Source organism: Aquarana catesbeiana, linkage group LG05 (genome assembly GCF_042186555.1).
Source record: "Aquarana catesbeiana isolate 2022-GZ linkage group LG05, ASM4218655v1, whole genome shotgun sequence".
In the NCBI taxonomy this organism is placed as follows: Eukaryota; Metazoa; Chordata; class Amphibia; order Anura; family Ranidae; genus Aquarana; species Aquarana catesbeiana.
In genome coordinates this window covers 357,587,418-357,611,593 of record NC_133328.1, presented here as the reverse complement: position 1 = coordinate 357,611,593, position 24,176 = coordinate 357,587,418, and the positions used below count along the sequence as shown (strand labels likewise).

General features: G+C 43.5%; 1 protein-coding gene across 2 annotated transcripts in view; it reads right to left on the bottom strand.

Moving 5' to 3' along the window:
• Positions 1-24,176, bottom strand: part of LG05H5orf22 (linkage group 05 C5orf22 homolog) — a 208,363-nt gene that overhangs the window by 16,594 nt on the left and 167,593 nt on the right. Inside the window, exons 7-8 of one of the 2 annotated variants that reach the window (XM_073630894.1) lie at positions 15,200-15,266; positions 2,395-2,534 (exon numbers count right to left, since the gene is read on the bottom strand). In XM_073630894.1, coding sequence (XP_073486995.1) covers positions 2,395-2,534; positions 15,200-15,266 — 207 coding nt within the window. The remainder of the gene's footprint in view (positions 1-2,394; positions 2,535-15,199; positions 15,267-24,176) is intronic. The other variant, XM_073630895.1, reaches the window with a different exon arrangement.

Genomic DNA, 24,176 nt, shown 5'->3' with positions numbered 1-24,176 from the left:
GAAACACATGATACCATTAGACCTATGGGAATTGAATTACATGAAAGAGAGGCTTGGATAGCACTCGGGTCCGCCATTTTGGATGACCCCGGAAGTGCCAATGCAAACAAGCCTGGGAGCTGGATTCTCATCAGAGGGGTCTTTGTCCCTATATAAAGGAGTCTGGCTGCAGTGGGCAAGTACCCCAGACGAAGTCTTGTATGACGAAACGCGTCGGGAGGACTCCACTGCCGCCATTTTACTTGCAAGCGCTTTTTATTCTGAAATGTAAGTGTTTTTCCTTTTAATAAATTTTTTATGGTTTACGGAATTACGCTATGAGCCCCTTCTTCATTACATGTGGGTAATGTCCGTTGGTGTCCGAGCTTCCATATGAAGAAGACCTCTTTGGGATAGCAACGTTACAACTTCACCATTCACCAGCCCTTGGTTCCCTACCTTCATTGCCAGTGAGCAATCCAAGCCTGTTTGACCCATATAGCGTATGCTAGGTGGGTCCCAACTTTCTGGTAAGCCTCCAGTCATCCTAGGTGGCGGTTTCGCACAAGGTTCTGTCAGCACATGTTGGATTACATACAGAAATCTCTCACGAGTATATGTTTTGGAATTTATCACCATTGCAAAATTTATGTTCACCGTATCTGCACATTCAGTTTTGGACTTTATTGCCATTTTTACATCCTGTTATCACTTTTGGTGACCCTAAGGCTTTATAACATAAGTGTTCTATATGTATGAATGTTCACAAAGTATACAAAACACTATCTTTTCACAATTCATTTTGCTATTATATGTGGTATAGCAATATTTTCTTTCTCATTTTTTAGCGCTACACTTGGTTATATATGATTTATTACAAATGTTCTATTTGTTGTGTTAGCTGCTTACATCTATGACTTTTTTGGAGTAAGCGCATGGTTTATAGGTTTTTTAAGTATAACATGTTTGTTATTTTATTATATTAAAGTCTTGTTTTTTTTTTCTATAAAAATAACAAACCTTCTCTACTCGGGTCCCTCTTCGATGCTCCTGGCTCCTCCCTCCTGTTGGATACCCCCACAACAAGCAGCTTGTTATGTGGGCACCTGAGCCAAGCCACAGCTCCGTGTATCTATTCAGACATGGAACCGCAGTTAAGCCCCGCCACCTCTCTCCTCATTAGCTAACTGACTGACAGCAGTGGGAGCCAATGACGCTGCTGCTGTGTCTCAGCCAATCAGGAGGCAGAGAACCGGACGGCCAGGGCACTCGTGGACATTGCTGGATTGAGAGGGGCTCAGGTAAGTATTAGGGGGGCTGAGGGAGGCTGCTGCACACAGAAGGCTTTTTATCTTATTGCAAGTTAAAAAACCTTCTGCAACCACCTTCATTTACGTGTAATTTCACCATACAAGAGGCGTCCATCACCTCAGGGCACTAGCTAAAAACGGATGACTCACGGAAAGGGGTAGGGTTATCAGGGGCGTATCCTTCCAAACTTTAATACTTTAAGCTGGGCATACTTCTAAAGACCAAACGTTCCACTTAACCTGGTCTCTGATTGGGCAGCTCGTATACATACGTATGAGGACAGGCTTATGGAACATAAATCAACAGTAATTTACAAAGCTCAGCAAGATTTCAGATGTTTCTCTTTTTTGCTTATTGATCAACAGAAAAAGACAAGCACAAGTTAATTATACTGTCATAATAGTTTATCTTTTTACCAGTAAAGTGTAATTGTTAAGAACTAAAATAAAATCTACTTGCAAGCATAAAAACATTTTGAAACTAAATATATTAGATTTATGTTTACATGTCATTCTAATGACTTTACTCCATCTAATGGCACCCTGTTGCAAAAATAAATATAAGCTCTCAAGAGGGCCATTATTTATATCCGTAATTTGGAAGGTGGAATGGAGTTCTATTTTAAAAGCTCCTTAAGTATAAAGTGAAGCAATTATTTGTGAATGTTAACTGATTATTTATATGATCTTCTGTTTTCTTAGCCCATTGAAGGGCTAAGGGCCCATTGAAGAATTATTTAATTTGTCTTTTATTATTATATATGAACAAGCACTCTTGTATTGTAAATTGCATTTTTAATTGGATCCTTAGGTTCCAACAAAGTCAGGATATAAATTAGCAGGTTAGAAATAGGAATGTGAATGGACCATTTAATTTGTTATCAGAAGCAAATCTGACCTTAAACAACACTATTCTAAATATATTTTTTCTACATTAGCCTAATGAGCTCTGATAGCCGGCTTGGATATGGTCATTTTGAGGCTATTTTAGTTAAACCAGGAAATTTTACATGGAAGTATTTACAAGAAAATTAAAAAAAAAATTAAATTCAGGGGAAAGACATTTGATATTTCAGATTAGATTGTCATAGGTAAACATTATTACCTGGCTAATGTGACAAGTGTAGGTTTTGGCAAATGTTTCAGTAAATGTTTCATGGACTGCATGAGGCCCTCAATCTCCATTTCTGAACTGACGTGGTGTGGAAGCTCAGCGTAATCGCACGTGAGACCAGCCTGATGGATCTGAAAAACAGAAGAGTAGAAGCAAAACAATGCTATTATCCTAAAAGTATAATTTAGGGCTATTAATAAAAAAAAACATATATATTACATCTGTGCAACACGTTTGTCTGTCTTCTTTTTTATGCAAGTAATTTTTATTGAAAGTTTTTATTTTTCCAGTTTTTCAAACAAGTGCATGAAGTACAGCGTGTTGCACAGGAAAACAATCACAGTACCCCAGGCATAAGGAACATTTAACTTATGAAAAACTTCAATAGTATAGCTTGTGATACAGAGCAATAGCAGAATTCCTGTGATCACAGTGAGGTTAGGAAGAGGAAAAAGGGGACAATGTGAAGGTTTGGGGGTTACATTTGGGTGATGCCTGGATATATATAATTTATAATTTGTTTTGTACCATAGCATTTCTTGCCATGAAAGATTATAGCAAAGTAAAGTTTACCTTCAGTTCAAAAATATTTTAACATAATTATCTTCACAAATATAATTTTAACATTAAAAATTCATAAAGGAAGACTGGGCTAAAGGCAATGCCAGATTTTGCCTGGGAAATTTAAAGGCATAAAGGAAACATGACTGTGGAAATACTCCCATTGGTGACCTCTCTTCCTGAAAAAAGTTGTTGCTTCTTATTTTGATCCAAAGGCTTCAGCGCTTTTTTGATTCACAGACAGCTTACACGATTACTCTGCCGATCTAAAGCCAGATTGCCCTGCAGATCTGGACAGAAGAAAGGGTTATTCAAAACTTAACCTGGCTAGCATCTAGCGCTACATAACACAAAGTTCAATGCGACTGTGATTTGGCCAACACAATCAATAAATTGAGAGTCAACACCGGCAACCACTGGATTCTAAGCTAACGACTTAAGCCGGGCATAGACAGCTTGAATCTCAGCCAGTTCAGCAGGAACCAGCTGAGATTCGAACCATGCATGGGCAACAAGTCTACCAGATTTTACATGTGATTATCGCTAGCGGCTGGTGCAGCCGCTAGCAAAAATTTTAGCTTTTTCACAGGAGGGATTTGTTAATTTGATGCTGTCTTCTCACAAATGTACATTGCATCCAGAAAGTATTCACAGTTCTTCACTTTTTCCACATTTTGTTATGTTACAGCCTTATTCCAAAATGGATTAAATCCATTATTTTCCTCAAAATTCTACAAACAATACCCCATAATGACAACGTGAAAGAAGTTTGTTTGAAATCTTTGCAAATTTATTAAAAATAAAACATGAAAAAAATCCCATATACATAAGTATTCACAGCCTTTGCTCAATATTTGTTGAAGCACCTTTGGCACCAATTACAGCCTCAAGTCTTTTTGAGTATGATGCTACAAGCTTGGCACACCATTTTTGGGCAGGTTTCCCCATACTTCTTTGCAGGACCTCTCATGCTCCATCAGGTTGGATGGGGAGCATCGGTGCACAACCATTTTCAGATCTCTCCAGAGATGTTCAAATGGGTTCAAGTCTGGGCCACTCAGGGACATTCACAGAGTTTGTCATGCTGCGTGCTTAGGGTCGTTGTCCTGTTGGAAGATGAACCTTCGCCCTAGTCTGAGGTCCAGAGTGCTCTGGAGCAGGTTTTCATCAAGGATGTCTCTGTACATTGCTGCATCCATCATTGAATTAGTGAAAAGCTGTGCTAAGGTGAAAAGCGTGTAAGGAATAAAAAATAAATAGTAATTACTAAACTTGCAGCAGCTGTACACAAGGTGCTATTCACTTGAATCAATCTAAAAATAAAAATAAATTATAGCGTTTGCAACCGTGCAGGAAACTGATCAAAACAATGTGCAGATATTTTCCAAAAATTCTATTAAGAATGCTTGTGTACTGTATAACAACAATTGTAACAAAGATAAAAAATTCATGTATAAACTACGAATCAAAATGATATAATTAAATATTGCAAAATGTTCCAATAAAAAGTGCTCTTGTGCTCCAATCATTTGATAAGTGCAACATGATCCAAACTTCCACTCTGTGATGTGACTCACTCCCCTTCAGCGTCCCCACTCACCAGTTCTATGGAGACCCCTAGCTTTTCAGTCTAGGGATCAAAAAAGGCAAAGATCCAGCAGTGACTGATGTCTTGAACCGGTCCACAAGAGAACTCCCCCAGCATGGTGATTAGTATATGGAAAGAAAGGGTACTGATAGTAAAGTACTGTAAAATTAGCGTTTATTGCTCAAAAGATGGATTCTATATACAAAATAGTGAAGTAAAATAAGCATGAGCGTAGAAAACAGAAAACAGAGATACTATCCAGAAACGCAGCATCCAGTGTGCGTTCCACTGAGACCGGAAGTGACGTTGTATGGACTCGGCACCGGAAATTACGTCAACGCTCTTTGCCCTCCCACAAGGCGTCATCAAGGACCTCTTTTTTTTTTTCTTCTCCCCCAGCGAAAAAAAAAAAAAAAAAACTCGGTCCAGAAAAGTACAAACCTCCTTGTAAAGTCGAAGGCTTGGTATAAATAAACTGTGGCCTATCAGGTAAAAGCTTCTTTAGATCAACATCCTTTAGTAATAAATACCAATGCTTCGTAATGATTTTCTCTATCTGTTTGTGTCAATGGGTGAAGCCTGTCATAAAGGCTACTCCAAAATTCTTTGTACTGGTTTCCCTCTTTTTGATAACGCCTTGTGGGAGGGCAAAATGCGTTGACGTAATTTCAGGTGCCGAGTCCGTCTGCGTCACTTCTGGTTTCAGTGGAACGCACGCTGTATGCGGCGTTCCTGGATTGTATTTGTTTTCTACATACAGTATCTCCCAAAAGTGAGTACACCCCTCACATTTTTGCAAATATTTTATTATATCTTTTCATGTGACAACACAGAATAAATGACACTTTTCTACAATGTAAAGTAGTGAGTGTACAGCTTGTATAACAGTGCAAATTTGCTGTCCCCTCAAAATAACAACACACAGCCATTAATGTCCAAACTGCTGACAACAAAAGTGAGTACACCCCTAAGTGAAAATGTCCAAATTGGACCCAAAGTGTCAATAATTTGTGTGGCCACCAATTGTTTTCCAGCACTGCCTTAACCCTCTTGGGCATGGAGTTCACCAGAGCTTTACAGGTTGCCACTGGAGTCCTCTTCCACTCCTCTATAATGACATCACGGAGCTGGTGGATATTAGAGATCTTGCGCCCCTCCACCTTCCGTTTGAGGATGCCCCACAGATGCTCAATAGGGTTTAGGTCTGGAGACATATGGCCAGTCCATCACCTTTACCCTCAGCTTCTTTAGCAAGGCAGTGGTCGTCTTGGAGGTGTGTTTGGGGTCGTTATGTTGGAATACTGCCCTTCACCCCAGTCTCCAAAGGGAGGGAATTATGCTCTGCTTCAGTATGTCACAGTACATGTTGGCATTCATGGTTCCCTCAATGAACTGTAGCCCCCTAGTGTCGGCAGCACTCATGCAGCCCCAGACCATGCCACTCCCACCACCATGCTTGACTGTAGGCAAGACACACTTGGCTTTGTACTCCTAACCTGGTTGCCACCACACACGCTTGACACCATCTGAACCAAATAAGTTCATCTTGGTCTCATCAGGCCACAGGACATGGTTCCAGTAATCCATATCCTTAGTCTGCTTGTCTTCAGCAAACTGGCGGACTTTCTTGTGCATCATCTTTAGAAGAGGCTTCCTTCTGGGACGACAGCCATGCAGACCAATTTGATGTAGTGTGCGGTGTATGGTCTGAGCACTGACAGGCTGACCCCTCACCCCTTCAACCTCTGCAGCAATGCTGGCAGCACTCATATGTCTATTTCCCAAAGACAACCTGTGGATATGACGCTGAGCACGTGCACTCAACTTCTTTGGTCGACCATGGCGAGGCCTATGCTAAGTGGAACCTATCCTGTTAAACTGCTGTATGGTCTTGGCCACCGTGCTGCAGCTCAGTTTCAGGGTCTTGGCAATCTTCTTATAGCCTAGGCCATCTTTATGTAGAGCAACAATTCTTTTTTTCAGATACTCAGAGAGTTCTTTGCTATGAGGTGCCATGTTGAACTACCAGTGACCAGTATGAGAGAGTGAGAGCGATAACACCAAATTTAACACACCTGAGACCTTGTAAAACTAACAAGTCACATGACACCGGGGAGGGAAAATGACTAATTGGGCCCAATTTGGACATTTTCACTTAGGGGTGTACTCACTTTTGTTGCCAGCGGTTTAGACATTAATGGCTGTGTGTTGAGTTATTTTGAGGGGACAGCACATTTACACTGTTATACAAGCTGTGCACTCACTACTTTACAATGTAGCAAAGTATAATTTCTTCAGTGTTGTCATAAGAAAAGATAGAATAAAATATTTACAAAAATGTGAGGGGTGTACTCACTTTTGTGAGATACTGTACATGCTTATTTTACTTTGCTATTTTGTAATTAGAACAATCTTTTCCTCGATAATTGCAAATTTTACAGTACTTTGCTATCAGTTCCCTTTCTTTCCATATGCTAACCACCACTCTTGTGGACAAGTTCAAGACATCAGTCACTGCTGGATCTTTGCCTTTTTTGACCCCTAGCCTGAAAAGCTAGGGGTCCCATAGATCTGGTGAGTGGGGACACTGAAGGAGAGTGAGTCACATCACAGAGTGGAAGTTTGGAGCACGTTGCACTTATCAAAGGATTGGAGCACAAGAGCACTTTTTATTGTGATATTTTGCAATACTTAAATTATATTATTTTGATTTGTTGTTTATACATGAATTTTTATCTTTGTTACAATTTTTATACATTACACAAGCACACTTAATATAATTTTTGGGGTATATCTGCACATTGTTTTAATCAGTTTCCTGCACGGTTGCAAGCGCTGTAATTTATTTTACATGCATTCTTTTCCTCAATCCTGACTAGTTTCCCAGTTCCTGCCCCTGAAAAACATCCCCACAGCATGATGCTGCCACCACCATGCTTCACTGTAGGGATGGTTTGTTCAGGTGATGAGAGGTGCCTGGTTTCCTCTAGACATAATGCTTGCCATTCAGGCCAAAAAGTTCAATCTTTGTTTCATCAGACCAGAGAATTTTGTTTCTCAAGGTCAGAGTCCTTCAGGTGCCTTTCGGCAAACTGTCATGTGCCTTTTACCGAGGAGTGGGTTCCATCTGTGAACTCTACCATAGGGGCATGATTGGTGGAGAGTTGCAGAGATGGTTGTTCTTCTGGAAGGTTATCCTCTCTCTCTAGAGAAATGCTGGAGCTCTGTCAGAGTGACCATCCGGTTCTTGGTCACCTCTGTAACTAAGGCCCTTGTCCCCTGATCGCTCAGTTTGGGCTGGCGGGCCACTCTAGGAGGAGTCCTGGCGGTTCCAAACTTCTTCCATTTACAGATGATGGAGGTCACTGTGCTCATTGGGAACTTCAATGCTGCAGAAATTTTTCTGTAACCTTCCCCAGATCTGCGCCTCGATACAATACTGTATCAGAGGTCTACAGACAATTCCTTGGACTTCATGACTTAGTTTGTGCTCTTACATGCACTGTTAACTGTGGGACCTTATACAGACAGGCGTGTGCCTTTCCAAATCATATCCAATCAACTGAATTTACATCAGGTGGACTCCAATCAGGTTGTACAGACATGTCAAGGATGATCAGTGGAAACAGAATGCACCTGAGCTCAATTTTGAGTGTCATGGCAAATGCTGTGAATACTTACTGTACAGTATGTACATGTCATTTTTTGTTTGATAATTTTTAATACATTTGCAAAGATTTCAAAAAAACTTTTTTCACGTCATTATGGGGTTTTGTTTGTAGACCTTTGAGGAAAATAATGAATTTACAGTGTTACTAACCTACAACAGTAAAATCCGCCTGTATATGCAGTAAAGCATGCTTGTTATACTCACTGTGTAACATTAGGGGTTAATCCCCTGCATTGTGTAAAAAAGCTGTTTGAACCTGGCTTCTCTGATCCTCCCCTCCTTCCACTTACTCCTAATAATTTCCTGATAACACAGAGTCTATGGAGTCAGGCTACACATGCTCAGTTTGGTGTGTGCTGCTAGAGGGGTTTTTGTTCATGGGAGGATGCATGTGATTAGCACAGGGCCAATTACAAGCTGTCCAGACAGAGGATCAGGGGCCATACAGCCTTATAGGTCAGTTAGAAAACTCCTCCTACAAGCTTTAACCAGTGCTTGGCTGGACACTGATAAAAGTCACAAGACTGCTCTGCTTATGAGAAAAGGTATTTAGCAGTTTATATTTATTAAAATAATTGCATTTCCATTTTCTATGTACTGACCAAATATAGTGAATGAAGGGTCCTGGCTTTAGTAACACTAATCCATTTTGGAATAAGGCTGTAACATAACAAAATGTGGAAAAAGTGAAGCGCTGTGATTACTTTCCAGATGCACTGTATATAAAGGGTCTCGTACGAGACTTGGACATGCTTTCTGACTTGTATCAGAACACCTGTTTCCCAGTATGATGGCTATAAAAATAAAGATTGCTGAAAACACTTATCTTTGTTCTCATTTGAATATTTCTTCAACATTATCTTTTTTGTTATTGCAAGTCAAGTCATGTCCTAAATCTATAACAATGTAAATGTTAACACATAACTGAGAATAAAAACATCTTATTCTGTGCACACCCTTATTACCTATGGTGGCTTATCAGGGCATTCTTACAGAGAGATTATGGGTTGAAGGTGTGACATGAGGTGGTAGTAAGTGAAGTGCACAGGAGGTAGAAATGTAGGAGGCACATAATAACCGATATTGATTAGGACATCTATCTCAAATTACTCATTGCTGTAGAGCATATTTATGCCATCTTTCTATTTTATTTGATTCAGCTATTTATTTCTAACTCTAGCACCATTTTGAGAAATCCGAACTCCATATGCTGACTTGCACTACCCATCAGTTCACAAGTGAAGCACATATTAAAAAAAGGGTAGGAAGAGAGTAGTTTAGGCAAATGCACAATATACATTATTGTCTATAGATAGCTCTCTCCCTTTTTCAGGGAAAAATTGCTTCACAGCTCTCGTATTCTAAAGTTACATGGCATAGTGTCACATCTGCAAAGAGAGAGGTACTGTTTTTCTATTACTGAGATAAATCAATGGATCAGTAAGAGCCCTTTCACACTGGGGCGGTTTGCAGGCGCTATTGCGCTAATAATAGCGCCTGCAAACCGACCCGAAAGTGCCGCTACTTTCATTCCAGTGTGAAAGCGCCGAGGGCTTTCACACTGGAGCGATGCGCTGGCAGGACGGTAAAAAAAGTCCTGCCAGCAGCATCTTTGGAGCGGTGAAGAAGCGGTGTGTATACCGCTCCTTTACTGCTCCTGCCCATTGAAATCAATGGGATGGCGCGGCTATACCGCCGGCAAAGCGCCTCTGCAGAGGCACTTTGCGGTGGTATTTAACCCTTTCTCGGCCGCTAGAGGGGGGTAAAACCGCCCCGCTAGCGGCCGCATACCAACGGTAAAACGCCGCTAATAATAGCGGCGTTTTACTGCCGGTGCCGCCCCCGCCCCAGTGTGAAAGGGCTCTTAGGGATGTGAATTTTGTGATTTTCCTTTAAAAATTATATAAAATAAAAAAAAAAAAAAAAAAAGCTCTTGTATGACCTTAGCCGTAATTTCCAGCATTCTCCGTGGTGGATAGATGTTGTAATAAGACTAGACATGGGCCGAACGACCCCTGGTTAGGTTTGTGGCAGGGCTTTCGAACATCGCAAAAGTTCGGAATCGAATAACGAACTCCATTGAAGTCTATGGGACCCAAAGTAGAAAAATCAAAAGTGCCCATTTTGAAGGCTTATATGGAAGTAATTGGGCATACAAAGGGTATGGGGTCCGGGTACTGCCCTGGGGGACATGTATCAAACACAAAATTTGTAAAAAAACATTTTTAAATGAGCAGTAATTTACTGATGTTTAAAGTGAAACCATAAAAACTAGAAACAACAAAAATTAAAAATTCCTTTAAATTGGGGGTTCCCATTAGTCTGCCTTTAAAGTGGCACATCTGTACCATGTATAGAACCTGCTGCAGCATTAATTATAAAGCCAACAAAAATGAAATTTTCCCTGCCAGCTTTCTTTATTTTGTAAAAACGGCTTGGGGAGCCAGTCTGTATATTGAGGCCAAAATTTAGTGCACTCTGAACAAGATTTTTTTAGGAGGGAGCATGCGCGATGACTTCCATGATAGACGCTTAAGACGGGAGCTAAGTCCCGCTTTGGCTGTTCCGTGCCTCCTCTGGCGCCCAGCACACCTCGACTTGCGCTAGCACAGCAGCACCAGCGAGGGGATCGCTACCCCTTCACCCCATATCTTCAGGCTCAGCCTGGAGGGACCTCCAAACCCAACTAGCAGCAAGTGCAGGCCTGCTTGTGGAATTGAACATGGCGGCTGTTACTCTACACCAGGCCCCAATGGCGGCAGAGAGTGCTTCCCCTGGCACCACCTCAGTCCCTCACTTTCTCAGCCTGGGCACTGGGACACCCCTAAGTACACCCCAAGTTGGGCCACACTCCCCTGCATTGACTGAATTTCTCATAGAGCAATCACTAGAGATGACCTTCTAATATCTCCTATGGAGGCAGGGCCCATACACACACAGCACGTGTTCTCTAATGCAGGCTGCCACATCCCACAACCACTGGATACTTCAGCCATGTTTGCTAGATCCTCAGAAATGCTGGACCGAAGCCTTTATAACACCGCTGCCAGAATTACTAATGATATTAGACATTCAAAATCTGGGCTCCCGCATGGAAGCCATTGAACTTAAACTGGACGCTTCATAATCAGCTAGAGATGGCCCTTGCTAAAATTGATGATCTAGAAGATATATATCCAGACGGTATAATTTAAGAATAAGGGGGATCACGGAATTAATAAAGGATATTCCAGAAACAGTACAAGCATTTATCAAGCAGCTTATGTCTGATATTCCATCACACAGATTGGAACTTGATCGAGCCTATAGGGCCCTCAGACCACCTTGCCAGAAAGGCCTTCCCAGAGATGTGGTGGTTAAACCCCACTTTTACACAGTCAAAAAAGAAGTCGTAAAACGTTTTCTCGAGCAAACCCAGCTGACGATTCATGGTCATATTCAGGTTTTTGCTGATCTTTCTCCCTCCACTATTTAAAGGCGGAGATCTTGCAAGCCCCTCCTGACGGCCCTCTCCCAAAAGAACATCAGATACTGTTGGCTTTTCCCTTCCAACCTCAAATTTGAATTCAAGAATAAGTTCTGTACTTTTTCCAACTTCCCAGAGGGGGAATGTCTCCTTTTGAAATTGGGACTCATCTCACAGGCGCCTTCCTCTCCACTTGCTGGATCTACCTAGGGAGCTGTAAAACGCCAGTCACCAGCCAGCCCGCTGACACCTATCTGGTAGAAGCCCAAATTCAAGTAATCCAAAGACTCTCACCCACCCTGATGCAGAACACTCCCTCATCGCTGTTCCTGGATTACCTGCTCCTCTATAGATTGAGGACTCTCCTAACCATTTCCATTGTAGGATGTTCTGGTTGATTTTGCTCTTTTTACTGTTATTAGTTACTGCATTTATTGGAGTATAACATGCACTTTTTTACCCTGACAATCAGGTGCAAATAGTGTGTGCGCGTTTTATGCCGATACTGCAATTTGGGCTGCCTAGGAGGGAACGGGGAGGGGGCGGGACGAGCGCCGTCAGATTACATACAGCGAGAATCTCCTGTTTACTCAGCGGCCTCTGTAATATGAAGTCCCATCTCCTGGGCCGGCATTGGACCAGTGTTCTGTCTATCATAGAAGCAGGTTCCAGGAGGCGGGACTTTGTATTAAAGAGTCTGAGTAAACAGCAGATTCTCGCTGTATGTAATCTGACAGCGCTCAACCCGCCCCCTCCCTGTCTCCTTAAGGCAGCAGTAAACTGAGGAGAGGCTGCAGACGGGCATTGATCAGTCTGCATTCATGACAATGGTGAGGCTGCATATGGGTATTGATCAGGCTGCAGATGGGCATAGGCTCATGTTCCTACCTTCCTCAACCTCAGAATGGAATCAAGTAATGGCTGTGCATCGTCAAGGAGCAAGTGGATGATGCCATGTTCAAATAATTCAGCCGACTCCTCCATGCCTGATGCTGGGGCTATGGAAGGAGTAGCTGTGGACAAGGAGGCAGAATAAGCCACTCTGGCAGCTGCAGTGGACTGCACACTAGTCTTCTTGGGTGATGGAGGATGAGAATGGTTTAGTAAGCTAGTCCACCACCTCCTCTGCATGCTGTGCCTGGATAGCACAGGCAACATCCCTTGCCTGAGGACAGACCACATCCACCTTTGCCTGTGGACACAGATGCTGCTTGCCCCCTTACAGTGCCATGGGAACGTCTGCCTCTCCTTGTTGGCCTTCCAGACATAATTCGGGGGGAGGGCTTATTAACAAAATTTAATAAAGATGGGGAAGTGTGTACGTGGATGCACTTTAATCAATAGAAAGTTGTGTTTTGTGCACTTGAAAACTCACTACACAGACACACTCCACTGACACACTACAATATACTGCAGTAAAACTGCACTGACACACTACAATATACTGCAGTAAAACTGCACTGACGCACTGCAATATACTGCGGTAAACGTGCACTAACGGCCACAGCCCGGAGGGAGTTCCAGAGGCCCGGACGGTCAGGTGGGTGGGAAATATACTGCACTGAAATATACTGTGTTAAACGTGCACTAACACACTGAAATATACTGCGTTAGACATGCAGTAATGTACTGCAAGTTACTGTGGTAAACGTGCACCAACGCACTGCAATATAATGCGGTAAACCTGTAAAAATGCACTGAAATATACTGCGATATACTGCGGTAAACATGCAATTATGCACTGAAATATACTGCGTAAAATGTGCACTAGCACACTGCAATATACTACGGTAAACCTTCAATAACGCACTGAAATATACTGCGTTAAACATGCACTAATGCACTGCAATATACTGCAGTAAACTTGCACTGACACACTCCAATATACTGCAGTAAATGTGCACCAACGCACTGCAATATACTGCAGTAAATGTGCACCAATGCACTGCAATATACTGCGGTAAACATGCACCAACGCACTGCAATATACTGTGGTAAATCTGCAATAACGTGCTGAAATATACGGAGTTAAACATGCAGTAAACGCACTGCAATATACTGCTTTAAACATGCAATAACGCACTGAAATATACTACGTTAAACGTGCAATAATGCACTGCAATATACTGCGGTAAATGTACAATAACGCACTGCAATATACTGCAGTAAATGTGTAATAACGCACTGAAATGAACTGCCTTAAATGTGCACTAACGCACTGCAATATACTGCGATAAACCTGCAATAACGCATTGAAATATACCATGTCAAACTTGCAGTAACGCACTGCAATATACTGCGGTAAACATGCCCTAAAGCACTGAAATGTACTGCGTAAAATGTGCACTAACACACTGCAATATACTGTGGTAAACCTGCAATAATGCATTAAAAAAGACAGCAATACCTCAGATTGTGAGTAACGCAGTTTACAAGCGTTTTGCAATACGAGCTATTATTTTTTAATATCCTGACTCGGTTTGCGAGCATAGTCTCGCAAAACGAGCAGGATTCAAGCCTCTAGGGTGTGTAGTATGGCATTTGGCCAGAGGTGTGGGGGACGCTGGTGACACTCAGAGTCGTTCATAGACGGTCGGAAACACTCTATTCCCGAGTGTCTCAGAGAGGCTCTGAGTATTTCCGAATGTTTCTGGTGCCCCCCCCACCTCCGGCCACCTGCAGTACTGCATACACTAGCAGTGCCACTAGAACGGATTATCGGAGTTTCCATTACTTCCTATGGGGAAACTCGCTTTGCTATACGAGTGCTTTGGATTACAAGCATTCTTCTGGAACGAATTAACCGCGCACTCACGCACTGCAATATACTGCGGTAAACCTGCAATAACACACTGAAACATACTGAGGTAAACCTGCAATAATGCACTACAATATCTGCAATACATGCAATACATTTAAGGCAGAGGCACAGTGGTTGTTCGGCAGGCTGAACAAATAGTCAAATGCCCTGATAATTTGGGTGTTACTCAAATGGGCTAACAGCCAATGCTCGGGCCAAACCATTCGCCCAACTCTAAACAAGGACTTCCATTGTATTTGAAGAATAACAAATAAAGTCAATTAAAGCAAATCTTCACCCCAAAGCTTTATGTTCCCCCTCCTCTACCACATTTGGCACAATTTGGGGGGAAATGGGTACCTAGTTTTGCCCCCAGCCTTCTGGGACATGTCACAGGTCCCAGAAGGCTGCGGGACCAAATCACAAAAGGTAGCATGACTCGTGCATGAGCAGTGGAAAGTTGGCTGTGGAGCCGCAAAGAGTTACAACTGGCATTCCCTTAGCAAACATGACAGCGCTGGGGACCCGAAGGTTGGCAAAGAACCAGCCCAGGTGAGGACAGTGCTGGTTCCCTGGGCAGGTAAGTGTCCTGTTTTAAAAATCAACAGCTACAGTATTTGTAGCTGCTGGCTTTTATTTATTTTTCTTTCTAGGGTGAAGAACCTCTTTAAGTAGTCAATATAAAAAATATTTAAATATAACAAATACTACCATTTCATAGTCTGGCGATTCCATTCTGGATTTCAAGCTCTGTACAAGCGGAACTAGACTGCTCATTCTGAAAAATAAAATACATATCAGAAGTAGGGAACTAAGGAAAAAATACTGAGCAAATAATCAGAAACATATTTATGTCTCCTTTGAATTCTCTACTGAAGGGTAACATTTTAAAGTGTAGGTTATAGCACTTTGCACATAAACATGACCCTGCACTGCCTTACTGATTAACACTGTGGGGGTTATTTACTAAAGGCAAATCCACTTACACCTGAGGGAGGCATGCAAGGAAAATAAAAAAACAGCATTTTTGCTTGCACATTAATTGGATGATAAAATCAGCAGAGCTTCCCCTCATTTCAGAGCTTACCGTCAGATCTACAGCAACTGCACTTTCAAGTGCACTTGTAGTGCAAAGTGGATTTGCCTTTAGTAAATCAGCCCCTATGTGTTATTTTTAACATTTTCAAATTGTGTGAACAGTTCTTGCATACAAACAAAACCAACATAAATGACAGCAGGATACTGAAAAGCAGGCAAGAATGTTCAGTCCTCTATAATAACAAATGTGATGAAAATAAACTTACACAGATCTTAGGGGATTGAGTGATACAGATGTCCAGTTTCTATAGTGTCACAGGGAAACAGCTTGCCTTTCATCGGAGTACTTTTAATTTAGGCTTTTTCACAAATTGAATAGAAATTTTAACTTAAGGGTCTGCTGATGAAATAGAACAAGAGGGCAAAAAACTACAAGACAAAATGCACCTCATCCCCTAAAACTTGCTTTACCTGACATATTCATAATAATAACATCTTTTCTGCTGCCTAGTTGAAGGTGTGATTTGATGATGTAGCAAATGCTTGCTGACAGTTTAAAGACTGGCATAAAACAAAACTGCAAAACCACTGGGCTGAGCAGAAAGTGTTGATTAATCTCTTGTTATATATTTTTGTAGATGGAACTGCTGTTTACAATGTCTGCTAATCCAACATCTACCTCTAGTGGCTGCCTTTGAATATTACATTACAATATTAGTTCAGAACTATAATGGCAAATACATTTTTTTCAAAATAACAAAGGGTCAGAGAGTTCTCCAAAATACTTCAGATCACCTACATCACCCAAAATGTATTACTTTCAAATTATAATTTTCATACTTGCATTGTAACACCAGCATTTTAATTTCTCACACTTTTTTCCCTCAAGTAATTTGTAACTAAAAGTATACTGAAAGCCATTTTTTATACGTTTTGGATATAATAAATAATGGTAAAAATCCTTATCAAGTTTTATTTTTTCTGTCTCAGACAGACACAGGAAGCGAGAAAAAAATCTTTCTTAGGTAAACCCTCTCTTAGACAGCTGTCCCCAGAACAAGTTTACCATTTGGGCGATTTCTCCTCTAGAGGCAGACTTAATGGGTTGCTTTGCATTTTTCTGCCATCACTATTTTATTCCTGTCCCAGTGACAACTTACTTTCATTGACAAATAGAAGGGGTAAATCTCTCTGACGGTAACATTGAAAGAAATTTTAACAAAGGTTCTTACCAGACCCTATGCAAAACCAACAAAAATATTGATTTCTGATACCCTTTAAAGCGATCCTGCCACCAACTTACAAAACTGCACTAACTATCACAAAGAAATCAAAGTGTATTCCTTTGATCTAAAGGACAAATTATTACAATGTTTATACTTGGTTCCGCAGCTGAAGAATGTTGTGATACTTGGCAGACCGCCCGTTTTTTTTTTTTTATTTTGACGGCTGTGGCTTCAGCAGAGCAGAGAATTCTCTGCATAGAAAAAAAAAAATAGGGAAAATACTTTGTCAAGATCGCAAGTGGAAAAAAAATTGCGTTAACGATTAATTGTGCAGCTCTACGTCAAAGTTTCTCTAACAATGGTACTCATGACTATAAGACCCAAGATCTTTAACTTTATTAAATCTACCTTTCCTGATCCTCCCTCCCAGCTCTCTCTCTTTTACTCTTATGGCCAACCTTCATTTGTTGAAGACCTGCCTTTCTCAGGTTGGCAATACACAGAAAATATTGAAACACTGCCTTAGCTCGGTGGTTCTCAACCTCGGGGGTCGAATGACGATTTGCCGGGGGTCACCGAATCCTGGGCTGTTCCTGAAGCCCGTACCACTCTCCAGCCTTTTTGCAGTCACCCAGCAGGGCTGTCCCTGGAGCCTGCGGCCATCCAGCTGGGCTGTTCCTGGAGATCGCAGCCGCCTACCGCATGGCTGGGAGGCAGAGACTAGAGGTCAGCTGACTGGTGAGGAATGTGAAGTGGGAGGGGCTGGAGGAGACCCTATCTCCTAAATTTCGGCATTGGTGTCACTGCTACGCGACACCACAAAGTCAGAGACATAGTGAAGCCGAAGACACAGTGAGTAACACTACCCGTGATTATCCACTTAAGGACCGGACCATTATGCTGCTTAACCGCCTCCCGACCGCCGGCCGTCAATTGACGGCCAGGCGGCGCGGCTCTCGTTGCGGGAGGGCGTCATATGACGTCCTCCCATTTAAACAGGGAATGCGCGCGATCGTGCGCGCGCATCCCTGTTCGTTCGGTGGCGGCGTGTCACGGAGACACCGCTCGCCACCGTGGGGGGTGAACAGCCATTGGACATGGCTGTTTACCACATGATCGGCCGTGATGAAGTCACGGCCGATCACAGATAGGTCCACCCCATTGTGCACGGCGCACGCGCGCGATTGCGAGCGCGCTGCGCGTGCACGTCGGTGACGGAGTGTTCCCGGGAACACTACTCGTCACCGACGCTGGTAAACAGCCATTGGCTGGCTGTTTACCCACGTGATCGGCTGTGATCCATTCACAGCCGATCATAAATGTAAACACAGAGCGGTAACTAGCTGTTACCAGCTCTTCTCTCCTCACACACCGTTTCCAGTGTGAGGAGAGAAGAGCCAGAAGCAGTGAGTTACCGATCTGTGCTCTGTAGTGTCTGCACCAACACCACACCTGTCCCATCGCCCCCCCCAATTGTCATCTGTCACCCAACAGTCACCAGTGTCACCCAATAAAGTGCACCTGTCACATAAGGGACTGCCATCAGTGACCGTCAGCGGTGCTCCTGTCACCCGTCACAAATCAGTGACCATCAGCGGTGCACCTGTCACCTGTCAGCCATCACCCGTCACCCATCAGTGACCGCCAGCCGTCACCCGTCACCCATCAGTGACCGCCAGCCGTCACCCATCAGTGACCGCCAGCCGTCACCCATCAGTGACCACCAGCCATCACCCGTCACCCATCAGTGACCGCCAGCGGTGCTCCTGTCACCCGTCACAAATCCATGACCATCAGCGGTGCACCTGTCACCCGTCAGCCATCACCCGTCACCCATCAGTGACCGCCAGCCGTCACCCGTCACCCATCAGTGACCGCCAGCCGTCACCCATCAGTGACCGCCAGCCGTCACCCATCAGTGACCGCCAGCCGTCACCCATCAGTGCCCACCAGCCGTCACCCATCAGTGACCGCCAGCCGTCACCCATCACCCATCAGTGACCGCCAGCGGTGCTCCTGTCACCCGTCACAAATCAGTGACCATCAGTGGTGCACCTGTCACCCGTCAGCCATCACCCGTCACCCATCAGTGACCGCCAGCCGTCACCCATCAGTGACCGCCAGCCGTCACCCGTCACCCATCAGTGACCGCCAGCCGTCACCCATCAGTGACCGCCAGCCATCACCCGTCACCCATCAGTGACCGCCAGCGGTGCTCCTGTCACCCGTCAGCCATCACCGTCACCCATCAGTGACCGCCAGCCATCACCCGTTACCCATCACCTGTCACCCATCAGTGACCGTCAGCCATCACCGATCACCTGTCACCTTTTAGTGACCGTCACCCATCACCAGAAAGTGTCCGTGGCCTGTCACCCATCAGTGACCATCGCCTGTCACACCGTCATCACCGATCAGTGAACGTCAGCTGCCACCTATCGCACAGCCCATCAGTGACCGTCACCTGCCACCTGTCACACCGCGTCATGTCCAAAAGAGTATACAGCAGTGAGGAGGCGTTCCAGATCCTCTCCATGACCGATGAGAGCAACGGGGAGTTCTCATCAGATTCCAATTTGGATTCTGATTCAAGTTCAGCATTTGAACCAAATAGTGAATCGACAAATGATTCGGAGGAAGAATGGGTCCCTCCCAAAAGGGCACGGCACTCTGGAAACCAGGATTATATTCCCAGGCCCAGTACCAGCGCTGCCACCACCAATAGGCCCCAGGAACAAATTCCCAGGCCCAGTACCAGCGCTGCCGCCAGCGTTAGGCCCCGGGAACAAATGCCCAGTACCAGCGCTGCCACCACCAATAGGCCCCAGGAACAAATTCCCAGGCCCAGTACCAGCGCTGCCGCCAGCGTTAGGCCCCGGGAACAAATGCCCAGTACCAGCGCTGCCACCACCAATAGGCCCCAGGAACAAATTCCCAGGCCCAGTACCAGCGCTGCCACCAGCGTTAGGCCCTGGGAACAATTGCCCAGTACCAGCGCTGCCGCCGGCGATAGGCCCCAGGAACAAATGCCCAGACCCAGTACCAGTCCTGCCACATCACGCCTGAGTACTAGCACAGGAAATTCCAATCCAACTACTGGAGTGTCACACCCCCCAAGAGCCAGGGCCTCTACATACATGCCAGATGGTCTTGCCAACACAATATGGCTGCCTTCCAACTCGGCATCACCAATTATTCCCCCGTTCACAGCACTGCCAGGTGTGCAGACCAACACCCAAAATTTCTCAGAGATTGATTTCTTTCATATGTTTTTGCCCGACACTATGCTGCAATTTATTGTGGACCAGACAAATTTGTATGCCCAGCAATATATTGCCAACAACCCCCAATCATCCTATGCCCGTCCTTTTGAGTGGAGAGATCTGAATTTGGAGGAGTTCAAAATGTTTATGGGCCTCACCCTAAACATGGGGATTACAAAAAAAAAATGAAGGACATGCCTATTGGTCCACCCACCCCATCCACAATATGCCCATTTATTCTGCCCTAATGTCCAGGTCCCGATACAAGATGATAATGCGCTTTCTTCACTTCAGCGACAACACCCAGTGCCCTCCCCACAATCATCCAAATTACGACAAGTTATACAAGATTCGCCCACTGATAAATTTCTTTTCTCAACAATTTGCAGAACTCTACGTCCCCGATCAGAAAATTTGCGTCGATGAGTCCCTGGTACCCTTTTCAGGCCGGCTAGGAATAAAGCAGTATATTCCTAGCAAAAGGGCCAGATACGGAGTAAAGTTATACAAGCTATGTGAGAGAGCCACGGGATATTTGTATGCATTCCGCATATATGAAGGAAAAGATTCCCAGCTCCAGCCCCCTGAGTGCCCGGCCTACATGGGCACAACTGGAAAGATTGTATGGGACCTGGCATACCCACTTCTAAACAAAGGATATCACATTTACGTTGACAACTTTTACACCAGCCTGCCCCTTTTCAAACACTTATACATCGCAAAAACCCTGGCCTGTGGAACCTTCAGAAAAAATAGAAAGGGCTTCCCACAATCTTTAGTGAACAAAAAGCTGCGAAGGGCGGAAAGAGCATCATTGAGATGCAACGAAGTGCTGGCCTTGAGGTGGAAGGATAAGAGGGACGTGCACATGATGTCCACCATCCATGAAGACACTGTAATTGTGGTACAAAGAAGACAAGGTCCCATTGAAAAGCCAACATGTGTCCAAGATTATAATCTCTACATGGGGGGGGTAGATTTTAACGATCAAATGATTCAGCCCTATTTGTCAATCAGGAGGTCCCGATTCTGGTATAAGAAGGTAGCAATTTATCTCATCCATTTGGCCATTTACAATTCCTACGTAGTCTACACCAAATCCATTGAAAGCCCCGCCCCCTTCCTAAAATTCATAGAAGAAGTTGTCACGTCCCTCATCTATCACCAAAGACCCCCCCAAGAAGACCTTCGCTCTGAGGCTGTTTGCCGACTCCATGAGCGCCACTTCCTCTTCAGCATTCCACCATCTGAAGCAGGCCGAAGACGGCAAAAAAAATGTCGCGTGTGCACCAAAAGAGGATTTAGAAGAGATACCAGCTACCATTGTCCCCAGTGTCCCTCCCAACCTGGCCTTTGCATTGGTGAATGCTTCCAAATTTATCACACATCCATAAACTATGAGCCCATATTTTTAACCATTTCCCCATTTTCATCATCTGTGCTGACCATTTTCCATTCTTTCCCAAATAACCATGCCACTGCCTTCCATGTGAACTGACCTGGCCTGTTTTTTGACTATGCCTCTGCCTACCGTTTGGACTGCTTTCATGTGAACTGACCCTGGCCTGTTTTGTGACTATGCCTCTGCCTACCGTTTGGACTGCCTCCACGTGAACTGACCCTGGCCAGTTTTATCAACTACTCTACTGCCTACCGCTTGGACTGCTTACATGTGAACCGACCCTGGCCTGTTTTATGGACTATGCTTTTGCCTACCGCTTGGACTGATCTGTTGCCCTGCTACTGTAGTACACAGGGGTCTCACATATGTGAGGGGCTCCAGAATTGTTTTTCCGGTTGGAGAAAACAATTATTTTTGTTTTCTCCGGGTTTCGGAATTAGGGTCTGGAGTCCGGAGGCTTCATAGAGATTTGGGTGGGTCGAAGCCTCTACCCCTGTGCCCCTGTGCACAGGTCTTACCTGATTGTGGCCCTCAGCCTGCTGCTGACTTACTGCCACCATGCCCATGCCTGTCGCGGTACAATAATGAGTGTCTGCAGTTAACAGTGTACCAGGACCAATATTATGGCTGTGCTGGCTGTCTCTGCCTGGACAATTTCTATGGACTGTGCTGTGCCGACTATAGACAATATTCCTGCCTGCTGCCTGGATAGTTAATATTGCTGTCGCTAAGCACCTCCCTGCCTGCTGCCTGGACCAGTGCTCTCCTCTGTGGATACTACTAAAAGCACAGGTAATGCTTTTTTTTTACCCTTTCTGCAATAGAATTTATTTTGGATTGTAATTCTTGGTATGTGCATGCTATGTGTTAGAAATATGAAGGGTTTTCAAAAATGATAGGTTGCCAGGAAATTATATATGTCATTTATGCTCCTAGAACGCCTGATGGTGCTACTTTGATGTTGGGCCTCTGTATGTGGCCAGGCTGTATAAAAGTCTCACACATGTGGTATCGCCATACTCAGGAGGAGTAGCAGAATGTATTTTGGGGTGTCATCTTTGCTACGTACATGCTATGTGTTGGAAATATCTGATAAATGGACAACTTTGTGTAAAAAAAAAATGCGTTTTCATTTTTTCCCACATTTTCCAAAAACTTCTGGAAAAAAATGAACCGTTCAAAAGACTCATTATGCCTCATAGATTATACGTTGGGGTGTTTGCTTTCCAAAATGGGGTCATTTTGGGAGCAATTCCATTGTCCTGGGGCTCCAGGGCCTTCAAAAGTGTAATAGGTGATTGAGAACTGAGATGTGACATTTATGCTAGTAGAACGCATGGAGATGCTACTTCAATGTTGGGCCTTTGTATGTGGCCAGGCTGTGTAAAAGTCTCACACATGTGGTATCGCCATACTCAGGAGGAGTAGCAGAATGTATTTTGGGGTGTCATCTTTGCTACGTACATGCTATGTGTTGGAAATATCTGATAAATGGACAACTTTGTGTAAAAAAAAATGTGTTTTCATTTTTTTCCACATTTTCCAAAAACTTCTGGAAAAAAATGAACCGTTCAAAAGACTCATTATGCCTCATAGATTATACGTTGGGGTGTTTGCTTTCCAAAATGGGGTCAGTTTGGGGGCAATTCTATTGTCCTGGTGCTCCAGGGCCTTCAAAAGTGTAAATGGTGGTTGAGAAATGAGATGTGTCATTTAAGCTCGTAGAACGCATGAAGATGCTACTTCAATGTTCGGCCTTTGAATGTGGCCAGGCTGTGTAAAAGTCTCACACATGTGGTATCGCCATACTCAGGAAGAGTAGCAGAATGTATTTTGGGGTGTAATTTGTTGTATGCATATGCTCTGAGAGAGAAATAACCTGTTAATATGACAATTTTGTAAAAAAAAAAAAAAAAAAAAATCTTCATTTTGCAAAGAATTGTGGGAAAAAATTACAACTTAAAAAAAATCACCATGCTACTTACTTAATACCTTGGAATGTCTACTTTCTAAAAAGGGGTCATTTAGGGGGTATTTGTACTTTTCTGACTTTTTAGTGTACCAAGAAATGAGATAGACCATCACTACATCTGTGTGATCAGATGTGATCAATTTTCAGTGATTGGCACCATAGTTTGTAGACTCTATAACTTTCACAAAGATCAAATAATTTACACTAATTTGGGTTATTTTTACCAAAGCTATGTAGCAGTATAAATTTTGGCCAAAATTTATGAAGAAAAATTACTAATTTGCAAAATTTTATGACAGAAACAAAGAAAAAGGCATTTTTTTCACAAAATTTACGGTCTTTTTTATTTATAGCACAAAAAATAAAAAACCCACTAGTGATTAAATACCACCAAAAGAAAGCTCTATTTGTGTGAAAAAAAGGACGCAAATTTCATATGGGTACAGTGTTGCACGACTGAGTAATTGTCATTCAAAGTGTGAGAGCGCTGAAAGCTGAAAATTGGTCTGGGCAGGAAGGGGGTGTAAGTGCACTGTATTCAGGTGGTTAAGGACCAGAGGACTTTTTCCAATTTGGCACTGCGTCGCTATAAATGCTAATCGCGCGGTCATGCAATGCTGTACCCAAACGAAATTTGCATCCTTTTCTTCCCACAAATAGAGCTTTCTTTTGATGGTATTTGATCACCTCTGCCGTTTTTATTTTTTGCGCTATAAACGGAAAAAGACCGAAAATTTTGAAAAAAATGATATTTTCTACTGTTTGTTATACAAAAAATCCAATAAAC